This window comes from Haliotis rubra, unplaced genomic scaffold, assembly GCF_003918875.1.
Source record: "Haliotis rubra isolate DU_JTF1 unplaced genomic scaffold, ASM391887v1 Scf8, whole genome shotgun sequence".
Taxonomy (NCBI): Eukaryota; Metazoa; Mollusca; class Gastropoda; order Lepetellida; family Haliotidae; genus Haliotis; species Haliotis rubra.
Genome location: NW_025767523.1, coordinates 1864378 through 1886485, shown reverse-complemented (window position 1 = coordinate 1886485; position 22108 = coordinate 1864378). Strand labels below are relative to the sequence as shown.

The 22108-nt window shown below is 38.7% G+C and overlaps 1 protein-coding gene across 1 annotated transcript; it reads left to right on the top strand.

Moving 5' to 3' along the window:
* The first annotated feature begins 1098 nt into the window (after positions 1 to 1098).
* Positions 1099 to 21897, top strand: LOC124261408 (growth factor receptor-bound protein 2-like). The gene is made up of 5 exons (XM_046695726.1): positions 1099 to 1218; positions 11772 to 11869; positions 17249 to 17374; positions 18571 to 18742; positions 21025 to 21897. The coding sequence occupies exons 1-5, from the start codon at positions 1141 to 1143 to the stop codon at positions 21187 to 21189; spliced, it is 639 nt and encodes a 212-aa protein (XP_046551682.1). The 5' UTR covers positions 1099 to 1140; the 3' UTR covers positions 21190 to 21897.
* Positions 21898 to 22108: the final 211 nt, after the last annotated feature.

The following is a 22108-nucleotide window of genomic DNA, read 5'->3' as shown; positions in this document are numbered from 1 at the left end:
GAAGACCGATTCCCCACATGGGCACATTGTGTGAAGCCCATTTCTGGTGTCCCCTGTCATGATATTGTTGGGTTATTCCTAAATGTGGCGTCAAACTAAACTCACTCACTCAAACTTTTCAAGTGTTTTCAGGACTGTTGAAACATATTGTGGCTTAAATAGGGACGTGGTGGTCAGCGTCAAACGTAGCTGTTTGCGGGACACCAACGGTTGATTATTGCTCAAGCTTTCCATCACTCGTTAGCCTTAGTATCTGGTATGTACAGGCAATGTGTATACAGCTGGAACATATCTTAGTGGCGTGAAAAGACTCTCTCTTCCTGTGGCAGGGAGTACACTCACAATTATGATTATAATTTACGAAATATTTAGAATAATTATATCTGGGTCAACATTATATGCGACAACAATTTTATACATTGTTAAAACTGAAACGTTCATTTTTACAGCCGCATCATGTAGATGTACTTGGGAGTAGATACATTCATATATTACCTATTTTCATTTTAGTAAGAAGACAAAGACAATGTTTCAAATGTCAACACTGTAAGTAGGACTTAGCAACAGCAAACTTTCGTTTAACTGTGTGACGATATGAACATGAATGACGTCACACTGTTACAGTGTTGAAATATGACGCCATATGCAGCTCTAACAGAGCTGTCAAATTCATAACGGGTTAACTGCGGAAGTGTAGTTATGAAAGGTTATTACTCTCGATCCTTTAACCGAAAAAGTTATCACTGATATTAGTTATCATATCATATATCCGTGTATCATTATCGTCATCATCATCATCATCAGTATTAATTTATATCATAATTATCAGTATTACATAATGCACAACAGTGCCCCATGATATATATTATATTTCGTTTTAGTTACTAAATATTATACACGAGTCATACAAAACTCTTCATTAGTTACTGCGCTCGTACTCAAAGTCACTTATTGCTATGATGGAAGATGTACTGGCGCTTCCTTCGATATGCAACTCAAGACACAGTGTCGGATTCAGAAGCTCCTTACACTGTATGAACGCATGATAGTGTAATCTCGCGTGGAGACCGACCATTTATCTCCCCTGTGTGGAGCTAAGAGCTGTTTACTCCCTGCAGGAAGTCAGTTGTCTACGTCAAAATGGAGGCCACTTGCAACCACGAATTCAATGCGACCGCGGATGATGAACTTAGCTTCTCAAAAAACGCCGTAATCAAGGTAGTGTGTCTTACCAAGTCGAAATAAATCACTTACAAATGAAAAAACGTAATTCAGGGTTCCTACGGACGGATATGGTGACTTTTAAGGGTTTCTTGACTCACTTCCTGGTCCAATGATTTTGTCTCAGTCAGTGTGAAATCTGCGTAGAATTTATGTCACGTAATATATCACATCCGTTCGAGAAGAGGCACGTCCTTGTGATTGTGTTTTTTTCAATAGTGCCCCGAAGGACCATCTTGATTAAACAGACCACCACTGTTATTGGATTGAATCGATATTTGTTGACTTGAATGTCATAATAAGTTTCAGTTTCGTGAGTATTACAAATCATGGAAGTATTTAGGTGTACATCACTGATGGTCATCATTTGTGCTAATATTAGATGTGTGTATCTGTCATATATGAGAATATTCTGACATATGTTAATATATCTGTATATAATCTGTACATCTGTGTATAATCTGTCATATCTAAAGTTGTACATGTTTAATTGTTAATATGTTTCGATTCAACTGTTAAAGTTGCACATAATATCCTGATTTTCATCACGTTTAGATAGTTATTATGATGTCAAACCAAATTTCATGTATGTGACATTTAGCATGCTATTATTGTTAAGTTAACAACGCAGGATGATGAAAATTTATGCTCTATACCAACAAATTTGCCGATGTCCTTCATCAATAAAGAGATAACTGTAGGCAGTATGTTGCATGTATTTCTTAAAGAAAACCCTCCATGCTCATGCCTCCAAATGTCTCAATCAACATGGACATACCAGACTTTCTTTATTAGTCTTAATATTGGACAGCAATATTAGATAGTTTTGGATAGAAAGTTGTTCTTGAAATATGTATTATCTCAAGTTTGATCTGTCTGAAAAATATATTAATTTACCTATGAAATAATATTAGAATTTTCATGCCAATGATTACTTAGTAGTATTATGTATGTTTTATAGGTTCTTATGTTGATTATATGTGGATTTCAGGCAAATTGACATTATTTGCCATAAACATTGTCAGCCATTTACGCTTGCTCCATTATAGCTGCATGATTTGTGTGTGTCATTAGTGAGTGAGAGAGTTTTGTTTTACGCCGCTACTCAGCAATATTCCAGCTATATGACAGCGGTCTGTAAATAATCGAGTCTGGACCAGACAATCCAGTGATCAACAGCATGAGCAGCGGTCTGCGCAATTGGGAACCGATGACATGTGTCAACCAAGTCAGCGAGCCTGACCACCTGATCCCGTTAGTCGCCTCTTACGACAAGCATGGGTTACTGAAGATCAATATTCTAACCCGGACTTTCACGGGTCTGTTATGTCATTAGATATATATTACAGCATATAGTAATTGAAACTTACCTCCCAGAGGACAGCCAAATGAGCCCATGGCGAAAAAATATATTGGGTTTTTGAGAGTGAAATTTTGACTTCGGTGATGTATTGAGTATCATCATGTACTGTATTCAAATTGACACAAACTGGCGATGACACAATGTATGTATGATGGATTGTAAGTTGTGGAAAATGGGAAAGGTATTCAAATTTATAAACTAAGACCGTCACATACATCGTGGATTCTGGTTCTGTACGCGTCAGGGCACAGTGTGTATTATTATCGCCTGTCATGAAGTGGGAGGGGGATATAAGTTTAAGTTCCGTCAGTCCGAGATGATGATGATTTTTGAAAAAACCCTGTTATATATAGGGAAACCAAATTTGGTAATATGTATTTTCAGGACATGAATGCCTTGATGGAGTTTGAAAACATAAACCGTGTTACAATTTGTTACAGGGTTATATCCCTTGTTTATCGTTTCTTGACTTAGTGCACAGTATCCTCAATGGGGCCAGATTTTCTCAAAAAATGTTATAGATAGGGAAACCAAATGTGGTATGTTTTTTTCAGGACACGAATGCCTTGATGGAGTTTGAAAATGGAAACCATACGATTCTTTACAGAGTTATGGCCCTTGTCATGCGTGTTATCCCCAATGGGAACAGATTTTCTCATATAACAGCTTATGTATAACTATTGGTAGGAAGAATGAATAGTTGTCAAAATAAGAACAGAACACTGTGGCGGGGATATTGATGACCATGTCTTCTTGTTATATATGTCATTAGTTTATAGGTAAATATTACAACACAAAGTGGGGCGGTGGGGTAGTCTAGTGGTTAAAGCGTTGACTCGTCACGCCGATGACCAGGGTTCGAATCCCCACATGGGTACAACGTGTGAAGCCCATTTCTGGTGTCCCCTGCCGTGATGTTGCTGGAATATTGCTAAAAGCGGCGTAAAACCAAACTCAGTCAGTCAGTCAGTCAGTACAACACAAAGTAATTAACTGTGACCTCCTCTAAGACAACTTACTCAGAGCTTACTGAAAAATACACTGGATTTTTATCTGAGTGACATTTTGACAAGGTATTGAAATTACAACAGTTTGGTATTAATCAGGCCCAGTTGATAGCCACATGTGTTGATGAAAAATCAAAGATACAGTATTACAATTAGGAAACTTTAAATATTTCCTTTTTTTGTGAAAATAGATGGTAATATTTTGAGGAATTCACATTTGTGACTGCGTCCATATTCCTTGAGAAATAAGCTTTCTAAACCATGATCATGGTAATGAAAATAAATATAAAGAGTTAAATCCAATTGGGTTAATTTTTGAGGAAATCTCTTGTATGAGTGGTTTTCTTAACTTCTAATACTAATGAAACAAGTTGACATCTTCCTGTTACAACTAACATCAGCGTAGGAAAGATAGCCCGTCCCAACGTCCGAGACGGATGAATTTTGTGGAGGACGGGTTAAAAAAATATCTAGTCCGTCCTCATGTCAGGTCAATTTTAGCAAACCAATGACATATATATAATGATTATAACCTTTTTGAATATTTACTGCCGAAGGTGTTTTATTTATATTTGGAGAACAGGCTAGATTTTCGCAGGACTGGTAAAAATTTGACCTGCCTGTCCTGTGGACAGGCTAGATTTTCTACATCTTTCCTACACTGCTAACATACAGAATATTGCTTCTGGTATTGACTGTTATTGCTTTCTGTATTACCTCCCTTAATAAACATTTGGTTTAGTGCTGTCTTCAGGTAGTGGGGTAGCCAAGGTGGTGGGGTAGCCATAGTGATTAAAGCATTTGCTCGTCAGGCTGAAGACCCAGGTTCGATTCCCCACATGGGTACAATGTGTGAAGCCCGTTTCTGGTGTCCCCTTGGTGATATTGCTGGAAGATTGCAAAAAGTGGCGTAAAACCCAACTCACTCACTCACTGGCACAGTCTTGGCCTTATTATGATGAAGTTCAGTGATGTTGCTGGAATATTGCTAAATGGTAAAACCAAACTCAGTCAGTCAGTCAGTATTATGATGAAGTTCAGTTCCAAAATGGTAGAAAACATATCCGTAGGTTAATATTAGTATGTTGTGCAGTACGTAGCATTTATGATATATGAAGAATATGATATATAAAGATTATTACACAAGCAAGTGTGTCATATGACTTATACGAAACGACTGTGAAATTTTGCAATTATTTCAATACATAATTTTGCACGAGTTTCGTATAAGTCCTGACACACTTGCTCAAGTGTAATAAATTCTTTATTATCTATTTTATACATGTACATGTGTGCAGTAAAACATGGTAGGCAAGTGTGGTGTCCCACTTCCTTGACGTCACGTTCAATTGTTTAATGGCGTCACAGACTACGAAATACAGAAACAATGGTTGCTCGGCAAAAGTGATATGTGCACATGTGATATATCTGACACTGGTTACTGTTTCACCACATGGGTAATATATGTTATTATCAGCAATACGATAGTGTGAATGCATTAGAAAGATGTAGGCAAGAACCATACTAGAAAATCCTCAAAACTATTTACCTAACCAGTTCAGTATCAGCTAATGCTGACTAACAGTATTAGATAAGAGAAAAATATATGACACTCATGACATTTGGATGAAAATCAGAAGCTCACCAACCCCCCCCCCATGTCATCTGCTCCACACAAGCCGGGATTTACCTCGAGTCCTGTTTTGTAGGGTTCCTGGGACTCATACTCTTAAATTTCAGGGGTCCTGGACAACAAAATGGGGTTCCAGACACTTAAGTATTATTTTTAATAGTGTTATTGTCTTGTGTATCAGGGGTGGTGGGGTAGCTTAGTGGTTAAAGCGTTCGCTCGTCAAGCCAAAGACCTGGGTTCAATTCCCCACATGGGTACAATGTGTGAAGCCCATTTCTGGTGTCCCCCGCCGTGATATTGCTGGAATATTGCTAAAAGCGGTGTAAAACTACTCACTCACTCACTCACTCTTGTGTATCATGATCGTCACATTATTAATTACCATAACCCAGCTAGTGGCAAATTCTTGAAAACTTATTGTTACTTGATTGGAATTTTTACAAAAAAGTATTTGGACTTTTGCTGCATCCCTGTAGATGCGCTAACAAATTTTGCTGCGTCCATTGTAAATTTTTATGAGTATAGGACGCAGGAATTTGCGTCCTGTAAATCCCTGCACAAGTCATTAGACGTAGGCTTTCAGGGGAGTTTAATACATTTATCAAAAGACATGACTATGGGATTCTATTTATCATCCAAATTCATTCTTTCAACCCACGAAGATCCGGGTAAGAACTGATCTTCAGCAACCCATGTTTGTTGTAAGAGGCAACTAATGGGATTGGGTGGTCAGGCTCACTGACTTGGTTGACACATGCCATTCTATCCCAATTGCGTAGATCAATGCTCATTCATCACTGGATTGTCTGGTCCAGACTCAATTATTTACAGACTGCATCCATATACATGTAGCTGGCATATTGCTGGGTGCGGTGTTGAACAACAAACCAGGTTCCATTTTTGTTTTTGTATTTTGGTCCCACGCTTCAAGGTCAGTTGGGTAGCCTAGTGGTTAAAGTGTCTCTCGTCTCACCGAAGACCCGGGTTCGGTTCCCCATGTGGGTACAATGTTTGACGTCCATTTCATGTGTCCCTGTCATGAGGTGAGGTGAGGTGAAATTGGGTACGTCGTACTTGAGAATATTTCGCTCATATGATGACGTGCATGCGTATGTATGTGTATGTGCAGCTGCTTGTACTAGCCCAGACTTAAGCTGGTTTTATAGTGCTAGCCCACTGAGATACCATACCGCAGTGAAGCATGAATACCCCAGTCAGACACATTATACTGACTCCGAGCCGACCAGTCCTTGTTGTACCCATTAATGCCGAGCGCCAGGCAGGGACCGACAAGTACCATATTTTAACGTCTTTTGGTATGACGCTGTCGGGGATCGAACCCACAACCTTCCGCTCTCCGGGCGGACGCTCTAACCACTACACCACGGAGGCGGTCCCCTGTCATGATTTTGCTGGAATATTGCTAAAAGCGGCATAAAACTATACTCTTTCCCATACTTCAATTAGTCAACAGTCTTCATGGTCAGTGACAGCCCTGAGATTTGATTATGTAGGTACAGGTCAAGATTGTTAATCCACCAGATCCATCAATGGTCACAACAAGGTCAGGGTCGTCCATACAGCTGCTGCGATACTGCTTTACAGCTGACAGCTGATTTTGATTGATTTAAGCCAAATTCGATTAGCAAACATGTCAAATGTAATCAGCCTCTAGCTTCATAACGCTAACTAGCCCAGTTGGTCATATAAGTGTTCCAAGATCTTGCTGCCAGTCTCTTGTCAACGAGTGATGGATTTGAGAGAAACTTGTTGACATACTTGTGTGTTGGTACGAGTCTTGTTCCATCAATCACTGACAGATTACTTGATGTAGAGGTTTCTTTATGTTTCTAATGTCCAGTGTTGCAATAAATATGATTTATTCATGGGAGGAGTAATTTTTAGATTTCAAGGTCAGACACTTCACAGGGGTGGAAATAACTTTAAAATTGTTAGTGTAATCCGGTACAGTTGCACATGTAAAATCACTTGCCCTGATAATTTTTCCACTATACCGGCCACTTTTCTTGTTGGATTTTTAAATAAACAACATAATTAACAATAATAACATTGGAAAGTCAACTGGACACCAGTATAGCGTGATATACAAATTTGCTTGCCCGACAGAAAAAAACACTGGACTGGGGCGTCGGGCAATGGGTTATTTCCACCCCTGCTTCAGTTTTAAACTCTTTGAAAACAGTATCTCCCTATACAGTACGGTGTACATGCATGTCATACATGGTACAGTCCTTTGTACATTGTTATTTCAAAATAGGGCTGGCTATTGAGGTTGTCATAGCAGGGATTTACAGGACGTGAATTCCTGCGTCCTATACTCATAAAAATTGACAATGGACACAACAAAATTTATTAGCGCATCCACAGGGACTCAGAAAAAGACCAAATACTTTTTGTAAAAATTCCAATCACGTGACTATAAGTTATCACTGAGTTTGCTTCTAGCTGGGTTATGGTATTATTTGCAGTTTAATTACTGTAACAAGGTGATGATCATGATACACAATACAATAACAGTATTAATAATAATATTGAAGTGTCTGGGACCCCCATTTTGTTGTCCAGGACCCCTGAAAATTTAGATTGTGAGCAGAGCTACAGATAACCTTTTGAGTCATTGAGTTATGTACTCGCTTGTGTTCATCTCAGTTGGGTATCCTAATTTTCCTTTGAATAACCAAATACATTGTACCCACCTTACTCAAACTCAATTGGGTATTTTGCCATTTTCCATTAATTGTAAAAATATATTTAAATATAAATGTTGGTTTACGTGTTTGTTATATATATAGTTGATCTGTAATAAGAGAAACGATACGAAAGACTGCAAGTTTCCAAGTGCATGTGCTAAAATAGAACCTCTCAATATACCTCAGTTATTATTTTTATCTATCGGTACGCAAGCTAAGATTTGACATTTGTGTGTGTACACATGTAAGATCAAATTCATTGAGTATTTACAAAAATTCAAGCATACTTGTACGCAATAGACTTAATAGGAATTGAGTATTCACATAAATATTTGCGTAATTTGCGCAGATACGCAGCTTATCTGTACCTCTAGTGTAACCCTCAAATACAGGACTCCATGTAAATCCCTGTCATCGTTAAATTAAATGAATCAATTTTCAATAAATATCGGAGATATAACTTTGAGCAAATGTGACAGAAATCAACATGTTTCACATCAGTGGTGAGTGGTGACATGTTAAGGCATGGATTAGCAGCAAAACGCATCCTTAACATATTTAAGGAGCAGCCAATGAATAAAGACCTAATAGTGTGTATTTTCTGAGTAAATTAAATAATGATTTCATCACAATAGTTCATTTACAATATTATTGATTACTCAATGTTCAAATTGATAATAATTAATAATGATTCCCATCGACACAATTTCTGATTATCAATATTTTTAGCCAGCCCTACTTAAAAAGTTAAGTCTGTTATTGACAGTCTACAACTGTAAGTTTACAAAGCCTTAAAAGAGAAGCAGCAACATTCCTGTCTAAAAAGGATGCTTGGATGTATGACATAAAAAAATTCAACATATTCCATATTAACTAAATTTGGTTTGTTGCAATATTCCAGCTATATGGCGGCGGTCTGTAAATAATTGAGTCTGGACCGGGCTATCCGGTGATCAACATCATGAGCATGGATCTACACAACTGGGATACAATGACATATGTCAACCAAGACACGGATCTTCTAGTAACTAAGGAAACGTACATGAAATATTAATGTCCCATATATATACCAGCCTCCTCCCTTATTCATGTTATACCATATTATTCTTGTAAATTGTCCTTTTAATTTTGTTGACAGTGTTCAAAACAAACATACATTATTGTCACATACTTTTAAAGTTATTTGAAAATTGTTATTGGTCATTTCACATCTAACTAAAGTGGCAGTGATTAGAAAGACCATTTCTTCGTGGGCTTTTGCCTCTACTATTTTGGCCATGCATTGGCCTTTGATAATTGTTACAGTTTGAGGAGAATGAGAAGAAAAACTTAATGATTTTGTATTTTGTATTGAAGGATACACAATAATGGTTGTGATTGTGATGTCATGGATATAGTTATTGTATAACATTGAGAACTACACATCTTTGATCCTGGAGTAAGAGGCGACAAACGGGATTGGTTGGTCAGACTCACTGATTTGGTTGACACGGTAACCGGACAAAATCCCCCCCAAAAGTGCATCGTAGGACAAAATCTCCCCGGACAAAATCCCCCCAAGGAAAAACAATCAAACAAGTTAAAGATATCCATTTCATTATTTGTTCATATTTCAACAAGGTCAAAGAGCACTTAACACACATTTTGAGCACATTCACATCATTCACTGCACATTTATTTTTATTTTTGACATATTTATATGAGCATATATTTATTCATACATTATGTGACATTTATTCATTTGTCATTTATGTTATTTGATCATAGCACATCATTTCATCAAACATCAGTTCATTTGTCATCAGTTTGCATACAGCATTTCATCAAAATGCCATTGCAAGAAATCTGCAAGAAATGAAGTGTTGATCAAAGATCAGGAGAACCAGCTAAAGATGAGTAGGGGGATTTAGTCCGTTTTTTGCCAGTTCTATGCCAGTTTACATAGCTCAAACAATCTTCTCCAACTCTTCTGCAATTGTTAATGAAGCTGTTCTTTCAAAACATGATAACAAGGATTAAAGAACCTTTATCTAAAGCTAAAGATGAGTAGGGGGGATTTTGTCAGTTTTTAATGTTAAGGATGGGGGGGATTATGTGGGGGGAGCAGAGGATTTTCTTATTGTGATATATTGCGATGTGAAAGCATATATTGCGATATGTATTACAATATATTGCAAGAATTTTTTAAACAGAAAACAACTTATAATCACGCTAATGCTTGATTTATAAAGTAAAAACAACAAAATCACTATGCTTGATTAAGCTTTAATAAAAACTTTAATCATGACAAAATATATAATATTTGGCACAAATGAAACAAGGAAATTTAACATCAACACAGTGGTTACTAGTTTGAACTAGTTTCTCCACTCTCTAAAAAAGCCCTGAGGTATTAGACAGCAACTTGACCTGGTCAGGACATATCAGAGATTACTGGTCATTAATGGGTAAATATTTAAAACATTCAGATCCAAAACATTGCTAAACACTTGAACAAAAATTAAGAACACTTCAAACCGAACTTCATTTGACTTCCATTGTGAAAAAAGGAAATATCCGAAGATTTCTAAGTGTTTCAAAGTTTTCGAATGCATGTCGAAATACCGGTTTCGATCAGCATATCGCAATACCTATCAATTTCATGTCTGAACCGGTGGTAAACCTGGTTACATTGCTCAGTCCTAGTTGACACATGTCACCATATCCCAATTGCGTCGATCAATGCTCATGCTGTTGATCACTGGATTGCCTCCACTGTCTTCACATGAAACAAATTGTCAGTGTGCAAATGAGGTACTAGATATTATTTGTGTACATCAGTATTAGATTAACTTGTGCCCATGTCTATGTACTGAAACAAGAGAACATAGGCAAGTGTGACTTTTTTAAGTGTTCTGATTAGGGCTGTGTATTGGCAAATAAATTGTATTGCAATATATTGCGATTCAGGTACTCCTATTGCGATGTGTATTGCGATATATTGGGAACTTATGTGTGAGTGACACTAATCGCACGTGTCGATCCTGTCGTCCATCTACGATTATAAGTCCATAAACGTGTGTAATTTTTCTAATAACAATTTATAGTATTACAGTATGCTATTTTGTCATTGAATACGAAGTAAAACAATTTTTGAGAATGAACGTCTGTGTAGATTTTAAGTTACACCGAAAAGATAATCACAAAAACGTCATATATGTTCTTTATCCAATATACCGGTTCTCCCAAATGTATTACAATACGTATTGTTTGAAAATATACCTGTATACCGGTAATTCTGTGCAGTCCTAGTTAGTGGTGTTCCGATTAATTTAAATAATCGAAGATTGGTCGCAGTGACCAAACGACCAAGCAATCGATCACATTTTCTCATAATCGAACATAAACCATTTTGGAACTACTGTTTTAGTCTTTGAAATACTTGACAATGGAACATATCGTTGAAGTTGTCAGGGCCTGAAAACGTGTTTAATTCTTAGAAAACTCACTTCACTAACTGAAAAACCATGACTGAATATTTCTTGAAGACTCCGGGAAGTTTATGTTCATGATATATTAGTCATCACTTTAAAGTAGGAAGTTGCATCATGTTATACATATCTGCTATAACAACCTGGATAGGAAAATCTGAAAGATGATGCTAACCAATTTTTTTCGATGATTGTTCGTTGGTAATAAAGCAATCATCAATTGTGAGATTTCAACCGATTCCCAACACTAGTCCTAGTTCTGATGACCACATTGACCAGTACTGTTTGCTAGAAAATGGTCAGCCAATCTGATGGCAGCTTGCATCATTGTGAAAAATTATCATGTGATGTTTCCATGTTTTCCAGGTGTTAAATATGGATGAGGACAAGAACTGGTACAAGGCAGAGTACCAAGGGAAAGAGGGCTACGTCCCTGCCAACTATATCAGCCTCAAACCTCACAGGTAGGTCATGTTGTCCCTCATACCTCACAGGTAGGCCATGTTGTCCCTCAAACCTCACAGGTAGGTCATGTTGTCCCTCATACCTCACAGGTAGGTCATGTTGTCCCTCATACCTCACAGGTAGGTCATGTTGTCCCTCAAACCTCACAGGTAGGTCATGTTGTCCCTCATACCTCACAGGTAGGTCATGTTGTCCCTCATACCTCACAGGTAGGTCATGTTGTCCCTCATACCTCACAGGTAGGTCATGTTGTCCCTCAAACCTCACAGGTAGGTCATGTTGTCCCTCAAACCCTCACAGGTAGGTCATGTTGTCCCTCAAACCTCACAGGTAGGTCATGTTGTCCCTCAAACCTCACAGGTAGGTCATGTTGTCCCTCATACCTCACAGGTAGGTCGTGTTGTCCCTCATACCTCACAGGTAGGTCATGTTGTCCCTCATACCTCACAGGTAGGTCATGTTGTCCCTCATACCTCACAGGTAGGTCATGTTGTCCCTCATACCTCACAGGTAGGTCATGTTGTCCCTCATACCTCACAGGTAGGTCATGTTGTCCCTCAAACCTCACAGGTAGGTCATGTTGTCCCTCAGACCTCACAGGTAGGTCATGTTGTCCCTCAGACCTCACAGGTAGGTCATGTTGTCCCTCAAACCTCACAGGTAGGTCATGTTGTCCCTCAAACCTCACAGGTAGGTCATGTTGTCCCTCAACCTCAAACCTCACAGGTTAGGCGCGGTCAGGTGTTGGTTCGATCCCCCCGTCCCGCGGTCATACAAAAAGACGTTAAAATATGGTACTTGTTGGTCCCTGCCTGGCGCTCGGCATTCATGGTTACAACAAGGACTGGTCGGCTCGGAGTCAGTATACTGTGTCTGAGTGGGGTATTCGTGCTTCACTGCCGCATGGCATCTCAGTGGGCTAGCACTCTAAAACCAGCTTAAGTCTGGGCTAGTACAAGCAGCCGCATATACACACGCATGCACGTCGTCATATGAGCGAAATATTCTCAAGCACGACGTTAAACCCAATTTCACCTCACCTCACCTCAAACCTAGTTTGAAGGTCATATCAATGACAGCTAACAGCAATGGTGACAACTATACTTTTGACTACTCATCCAGGTACTAGTCTAGTTTACGGTATTTCACTGGAACTCTTGTTGAACATGGGAAATAACTCTGGGAGCACCTTTTGAATACAGCACCACAACTTCTCGTGAGGACGATCTCTGCCGTAGGTCACGTGTCATTAAGACAAGCAACCAGTTTGTGAGAACCCGTCGGACGCGAACCCGTGACCTTCGGATTGTTAGCTCGACAGCTAACTGACTGAGCTACGTCCACACTGTTGCACAATCTGCAAATTTATCCAGTCATTCCTGTGACGTCACGGAAAGAGTCGAATGGGTGGCGGACAATTATGAAGGTTACGGGTAGAATTGGTGTCTCTCGATTTTAATCTACGGACAATTGCCGAATGGACCCGATGCCATTTGGCACACTCGTCCCATTCCGTTATCTACAAGATAACATGTGGCGAGGAATGAGCCGATATGCCTCAAACTTAAAAGGGTTGTTGACGTCAGGCGTCAGACATAGATCTCACAGTGCATGCATGAATGACGCGCTTTTATATAAATCGGTGATTTTGTGACAGAAAAGTTACGTGGGGAACACTGTAAGGATAATGGATCGCACTAAGGGAGATGACATGTGTAGTGATGGAGACATGAGCATGTGTGAACAATGTGGCTGTGAAAGTGGCTTGAGTGCAAATTAGCCACTTCAATCATTTCTGAACAAAGTGTTGACGTGTGAAAGTGGCTTGTGATACAGTGCAAATTTCAGGCCAATTTCCATTAGCCCTAAAATTTCTACATTAAACCATTTGCAAAAGGAAAAACAACAAATGGTATTACACCGACATGTAATTGCATTACCCTTCAGCCCGCTAACCCTAACCCCTTGAAAAATAATAAATGAGAATGCTAACCGCACAAAAACTTTCTATGTAATGGAAAAAAAAAATAAAATACTAATAAAAACTTTTGCAAATTACTGAATGAAAAATATATATGTATGTCAGTTCACATTGGTAAATCATTTAGACTTAATAGTTACATAGAAACTGAAATATAAAATATATTTACATAATTTAAATAATTATATTGACCAAAATTGCGAAATCATCGAATATATATAATACAGACCGATGTAATGCATTCTCGCTAAATTTTACAAAATACAATAATACACAAAACATAACACCTCAGCACCCCGTAATACAAATAAATATGAGTGTATTAGTGAAAAAAGAAAAATATTTCAACTGGTGCTTCCAAAAATTGTGCATCCGCCGGTATACAACTACTGGAAACTCTCAACATCGTTGGGCTTATGCAATGGCATAGCTTGTAGAGATAAAACACCTAGTGAACGGAGCTTATACACACTCGCAGAGCCAGACAACCGTGTTGCCATGGAGCGTCATAGGGCATTGTTCTGAGAATGTGCTTTCGAACAAAATCACATTACATTACATAAAAGGGTATTATGACGTATTTTTAAAGTTGGTGGTGCTGTATTCTAAAGGTACACCTAACTCTGTGGGTATTTGGGTTTTGGCTACTACTGACTGAGTTTGGTTTTACGCCGCTTTAGCAATATTCAGCAACATCGCGGTGAGGCGGGTCTTTTGGGGTAGCTTTATTGGTTAAAGTGTTCGCTCGTCCCAAGTTTGATCCCCCAAAATGCGTGAAACCTAGTTCTGGTGGCATACAATGATACCCACTCATTATAGATATACAAGTTCTTGATGAAAATGAATGCAAGGTTTTGGTGCCGATGCTAATACCAAAATCAAGCAGGTGATGAACAGAAATGTGATATCCATATATATACAACCTTCCTACTTCAGAGTGTTCACTGTGTTCATGGAGCGGTGGGGTAGCCTCGTGGTTAAACTGTTTGCTTGTCAAACCGAAGACCCGAATATGATTCCTCACATTGGTACAATGTGTGAAGCCCATTTCTGGTGTCCCCTGCTGTGATGTTGCTGGAATATTGCTAAGGCCAGACCAATTTTATTTCTTGTTTTACGGATCCGCCTGTCGCATTTTTTCAAGAATAAGAAAACAAATAAAAAATAATTTTCCCTGCTCAAAAAATAAAATCCTAATGTTTTTATTGGCCAAAAATGTAAACTTACAAAAAAGTTTTTAGATTTTTTTTTGCCCCATATACACTTCATAAATTGCCAAAAGTAAATACTTTGAGTATTTAGAACGAATATTACTTTGACTTGTGATTTTATTTTTTTTATTTTTTCCCCTCCTGCCCTTAGGTTTTCTGGGGACAAAAATCTGTAAAACAAGAAATAAAATTGGTCTGGCCTAAAAGTTGTGTAAAACTCACTCACTCACTCACCATGTGCACTTTTCAACATGGTCATCACTCGCTTGATGACGTTAGTATCTACAGTCTGTTTGACTAGAAAGTGTCCCCATATATTGCTAAATATATCAGTTTAGAAAGGTAGTTAATAAATATTACGAGGCAAGACGTTCATGAATAACTTATACCCAAACCCCTTTTCAGCTATTAGAAATTGTCATGCATCACAGAAAAAGTTGTTTAACCAACTATCAAAGTATCATCATTATAAACATGATTGTTGACAGTTGGGGTGGAGGGGCGCACTGCAGCAATGGGAATAGACAGATGCATCTGATGCATGGGCATTTCGTGATAACTGCTGTGCGCTGATGACGAAATGAAGTTCACTGTACAGGCAAAAAAGTTGATAATTAAAGTGTATGATTTCTTTTGCGCTAAGGCGGAAAAGGGGAAAGCCGTTTTATGCCATTGATAGGTATAAGAAAAGTGCTTCCAAGGCATTAGGAGTTTCTACACGGGCATTGAAACATATAATACATAAGAGAGACAGTGTTGTCGACACAACGCATGCAGGGGGCATGTCAAAAGCATCAAAGGTTAATATATTAGACAACTTCCAGAAGAACCAGGACAGACAGGCAATCACTAAACTGTAGTCAGAAAACAAATACATGTCATTGAAAGTATGATTGTTTGGCTTAAAAATTTCAACATCCTGTATCCGCTGAAAGCGACAAAGCCTTATGTACGAAATCATGAAAACCCACAAACAAGACCCCGTATACAAAGTAGACACTTACATTAAGAGTTAAGAAATATTGCGGCTACCACCATATCATTGTGACCTAAATCCAAATCGAGATGATATGGGGTATTCCAAAAGGTAAAGTTGTAAAATCAAATACCACAGTTAAATTACGTGACGTCGAGGCCTTGGTGACCGACTCGCTGGCTAAAATCACTGTTGACATGTGGCAACACTGTGTAACTAGGGTTGTCATTGAAATTGAAGCAGGTCACTGGTCTCGTGATGGTCTTCAACAGGCAACTGTCGCATCGCTTGTTATCTCCATCAGCTCTGACTACACATGATGCCACTGATGAAGAAGTCACAGATCATTCAGAATAGATTTTGAGACGCTCCCCTCCGCACCTGTCTATTCCCGTTGCTGCCGTGCTCCCCTCCGCCAACTGTCAACAATCATGTTTATAATGATGATAGTTTGTTAAACAACTTTTTCTGTGATGCATGACAATTTCTAATAGATGAAAAGGTGTTTGGGTATAAGTTATTCATGAACGTCTTGCCTCGTAATATTTATTAACTACCTTTCTAAACTGATATATTTAGCAATTCATGGGGACACTTTCTAGACAAACAGACTGTACATTGAAACCCTACATTCACTGTAATAATCAGGTTATATATTCATAGCATTGTCTCCCATGTTCAGGAAGGATTCATGCATGATGTTGGTACTGTCAGTGCCTTTGTTGACATTAGGGGTGGGTATAGCTGAGAATTTTCATATTGCGATATATTGTGATGTGAAAGAATTTTTTTTCAACAAGAAACTACTTATTATCAAGTTAATGCTTGATTTACAAAGCAAAAACAACAAAATCACTCTGCTTGATTAGGCTTTTAGTAAAAACTTTTAATCATGACAAAATAAAAATGCAAATAATGTATGGAACAAATGAAACAAGGAAAGGAATAAATTAAAAAACGGAAATATCCGAAGATTTCCAAGTCTTATGAACTTTTCCGAATGCATGTCAAAATACCAGTTTTCGATCAGCGTATCGCAATACATATCATTCTCATGCCTGAACTGTTAAATACCGGTAAAACCGGTTATATTGCTCAGCCCTAGTTGACATGAAACTGTTGAACATATAAACAGGATAAAACAGCTGCAGTTTTATGAAAATATTTCTGATGTCTCTTTTGTTTTCTATGTCTAGACTGTTTATTTCAGCTGGTACATAGGCAGTATTTCACGCTTGGATGCCGAAAGGAAATTATTGCCTACCTACCAACCAGATGGGGCTTTCCTTGTCCGCAACAGTGAAAGTGCTCCTGGAGAATTTTCAATTTCTGTCAAGTAAGTCATGAAAACCCAGAAACTTCGTTATAATTTCAGGGATAACCTGGTTGTTAAATTGATCACTTATCACATCGAGGACATATGTACAATGTGTGAACCTCTTTTCTTGTGTCCCCTGCTGTGATATTGCTGGAATATTGCCAAAGCTGCGTAAAACTAAATTCACACTCACTCACTCACTCACTCACTCACTCACTCACTCACTCACTCACTCACTCACTCACTCACTCACTCACTCACTCACTCACTCACTCACTCACTCACTCACTCACTCACTCACTCACTCACTCACTCACTCACTCACTCACTCACTCACTTTATCAATCACCCTTGAACCTTCAGTAACCCATGCATGTCGTAAGAGTCGACTAACGGGATCGGGTGGTCAGGCTCGCTGACTTGGTTGACACATGTCGTCGGTTCCAATTGCAGATCGATGCTCATGCTGTTGATCCCTGGATTGTCTGGTCCAGACTCGATTATTTACAGACCGCCGCCATATAACTGGAATATTGCGGCGTAAAGCTAAACTATCTCACTCACTCTCTTAAGGGAAGCAGGGAGCTCGCCATCCCAACTTGTGGCCCTTGGCAGGTTCGAGTCCAAGATGTTCTCTGATTGCATCTGGGTTTGTCTGCACCAATGATCATGGGGTTCCCAAAGTGGGAAACATCGGAGACCTTCATCACTTTGGACTTTCCTCCCCAATTAACTTGTCCCTCATGATACACCAGAAGTAATATTATTATTATTATTATTATTATTATTATCATACAATTTATATAGCGCACATATCCAGGCAACTAGTGCTTGCTCGAGGCACTGGTATTTTTTCCCTCAATCATTGGATGTCAATCTCAACGGCACATCGTGTTATCAATCTCAACTCCCTGGGGAGCATGCAACTCTTGCAGCCACTAGGTGCACCCAGTTATTGTGGCCTTCTTATCCTAATGAGGTACACATTCACAGTTTGTGTACTGTTTGACTCCAAGGTTTTTACACCCAGTCACAGGTGGGCTCGATCCCGATACCTCAACCTCGCTGGATCACTAGCCTGGCGCCTTAGCCAGCTTGCCCATGGACCACCGCGCCCGGGTGGCGTTAAACAACAATCAATTCTAATATTTAGAAACAGCATTAGAACTCACTCCTACGACCAGTCAAACATTGCTGTGTTTCCCTACTTTCAGATTTCAAGAAAACGTTCAGCATTTTAAGGTCCTGCGTGACGGAGCAGGGAAGTATTTTATGTGGGTAGTCAAATTCAACTCTCTTAATGAACTTATCAGCTACCATCGCACAGCGTCAGTCAGCCGAGGCCAGACTATCTATCTGAGGGACATGGTTGATGCCTTCAAGGAGGTGAGTCAATCATTTGGCTGCAAGTCTTACCAGAACATGGCATCAGTCAAATGGAATTCCCTCCCTGATGAACTTAAGCTGTCTCCAACCCTTGAAAACTTTAAGTGTCATCTCAAAACCTTTCTTTACAAAAAGTTCTATGGACTTCAATAATGCCTTATTGATTGTTATACTATGAGCATACCTGGTCTGGAGTTTGGCGCTTTATTATAAGCGCAAGCGCATTATTATTAGCAGTAGTAGTAGTCATTTCATTATCATATGAGACCCGTGAAGACTAGGGATCTACAACTTCTTGATGAAAGTAAATGCAAGGTTTTGGTGCAGATACTAACACCAAAATCAAGCAATATGTTAATATTATCCATATATGTAACCTTCCCACTTTAGCGTGTTCACCCGTGAAGATCCGGGTTAGAATTGGTCTTCAGTAACCCTTGATTGTCATAAGAGGCGATTAACGGGATCGGGTGGTCAGGCTCGCTGACTTGGTTGACACATGTTATCATATCCCAATTGTGTAGATCAGTGCTCATGCTGTTGATCACTGGATTGTCTGGTCCAGACTCGATTATTTACAGACCGCCGCCATATAGCTGGAATATTGCTGAGTGCAGAGTTAAACAATCAATCAATCCATATCATATGTGCACTCACTCTAGATCATGTTTTCTTATCCTGATTCATACTTGCTTTTATGTCATTCTGATTCATGTTGAATAGGTTGGTTGTAATTTAACAAAATATTATTAAACTGCCAATTTGAAAAATTTGTAGTGGATGTGATAATTACAATTTACATTATCATAATGGAATCCTAAAGTTTAGAATAAAGTTCGAATATTCAAAATGTACAACATTGAAACTTTTACTGGAGAGATGCGACAAACGACAAGTGTCATGTATAAATACCTGACATGATAACGTCAGTGCCTGTACATTGTGAGATCGATTTGTCTCGCTGTTTCTTTGATGAATTGATGAAGATGACATTTTTCACTGATAAACATGATGAAGGCCCACTTCCAGCTTCGAGCATTGTGATTCCAATGTTATCAAGTTATGACAATTAGAACCAAAACACATTCGTTGAAACAATGTACAACATGGAACGTTTGCAAGGGTTCATGAGTGCAAATGGCGGCACACGTCCTTTCTATTCAGTCGTACATGTACAGGAACGGTTGATCTACACAAAAGTCATTGTTTAAGATATTCCTCCGACGCATGATAATGCAAAGTTTATGTCTTGATAACATACAGGATGTAATCAACTCACATTTCATACTGACAACTCCGTAAATTCCGTTACATTCCAAGTGGCAGTTTCTGGCTCGGGAAAAAGAGAAGGCTGTGGCGAAGAAGAGTAGTCCCCCATTGATAGTGAACGTAACCTCAGCAATGTCACATTCCAGCACACGGGTTACACCTAATTACACACACTCAATAGTTTTGGCTCCGGTCGATGGGAGAACATTGAACGTAAACTGGTACACAAGTACAGATCCCCAATGTGCCGAGATATCCAAAACAACCACCAAACGATAACGATGACGTCACACGCTTAAATATTTTATGCTTTCAAGAATTTAAATCATCCACATTTACATGGTAACATCATCTCTTTTGAGGGTTTGATTAATTTTCTGTGATCTTATCTAGTTATCATTATCACTATTGCCTTGATGACGCGAAGAGGTGGCAGAAACTTTTTTGTGGAGGATCACCTTGGGGATGAGTAGTGATTAGGAAGCCAAGTGACGTCACTCATTCATAAACGTTGTGTTGTGTATTATTGTGCAGCTAAGATGAGAAAATATGAAATTTGAATCTTTTCGACCATAAAATGGTGCGATTTTATGGTGTGTAAGAAACAGATTACTGTACTCGTTTCTGTCAGATACCATTTATCTTACACTCGTTTAGTAATCTCTATCTATCAACACACATTATTTAATGTGTTAAGATTAACTTAGTGTCAGTTTCAAGTATTATAAATGACAGATTGCTTGCTTGTTATTGAGCCTAAATATAAAACAAATAAGAAATATCCAAGTTGTTGGGTGTCCTTAACAAAGGGAGGTAACTCACCATGGCAGTGTCTACTGTAACAGACAAAAGTTGATTATGAGTCGGTCCCATGCCAGTCCGTAATAGACAGATTCCACTGTAGAATAGAAAGTATTTTCTGCACAAGACAATCTACCAAGGGAGCTTTGTTTTGGAATACCAGATAAGAAATGTTAATCTCTTTACACCACTGTATTGGTTTCTCATTTCAGGTGTTTGTGAAGGCATTATTTGATTTCTCCCCACAAGAGGATGAGGAACTGATGCTACAAAGGGGCGATACGATCAAGCTGGTACAGAAGGTGGATAAAGACTGGTGGAAAGGGGAGAAAGATGGCAAGACAGGATTGTTCCCTGCATCATATGTACAGGAATAAGGGAAGCTCTCGCAAAGAGTTGACAAATCTGACATTGGGGCTCTGTGCGGTTTGTGACATCAGTTTGCAGGACATGGTGGTGTAACTAAATGACACTCTGTTTCAATGATGCTCATCGGTCAACGCTATGATACAACCTTGACACCACGTACTTGATCAGCGGCTGATGTTTGACTAATTACATCCATTCTGTATATGTCAGTGGCATTGTAGAAAGATCGTCATACTTTAAGATTGTCAATATTTGATTTTTACAACAAATAGAGAAAAAGAAGAAAAATATGTTTGAAGCTTGTGAAGTTGTGTTTTTTAGATTACGCTGCTTTTTCAGTTAAGCTGAGTTGTAATGTATCAACTGACTATATTGAGATATGCCTGACTGTCAGCTGGATGAAGTAATAGTGAGTAGGGTGTTGAGTAGGATGTGAGTGAGATATGTTTGAATGTTGGGGGGTTAACAATCTCTTCAAATCAATACATCTTAACAACAGTGTTTAACAAAATGGTTCCTTTTGAGATATGTTTAAATGTAAGGGGTGTAACAGTCTAATCAAATCCTTTCGTCTGAACAATAGTGTTCAGCAATACGGTTCCTTTTGAGATGTGTTTGAATGTAAGGGGTGTAAAAATCGGATCAAATCATTATGCCTGGACAATAGTGTCTAACAAAATGGTTCATCCTGAGATATGTCTGAATGCAAGGGTTGTCACAGTTTGGTTCATACTGATTAACATTGAGACATGCTTGAATGTGTAGAATTATGGTCTATATCTCGATAGGCAGGTAATGAAACAGTTCACATTAAGACTGAATGATACCACTGGTGTATGATGCTGCACACCAGCTGATGTTGACTGTGTTCACCACACTGTTATCAATACACATCACTTATAACTAATCACATTATCAATATGAATC

What these genes read in the sequence shown, in the direction of transcription:
- LOC124261408 (XM_046695726.1), top strand. Translation starts at nt 1,141, where the DNA reads ATGGAGGCCACTTGCAACCACGAATTCAATGCGACCGCGGATGATGAA. An exon ending in CAAAAAACGCCGTAATCAAG is followed by an intron (nt 1,219 to 11,771) that starts GTAGTGTGTCTT and finishes CATGTTTTCCAG; the next exon opens with GTGTTAAATATGGATGAGGA. An exon ending in ATCAGCCTCAAACCTCACAG is followed by an intron (nt 11,870 to 17,248) that starts GTAGGTCATGTT and finishes TGTTTATTTCAG; the next exon opens with CTGGTACATAGGCAGTATTT.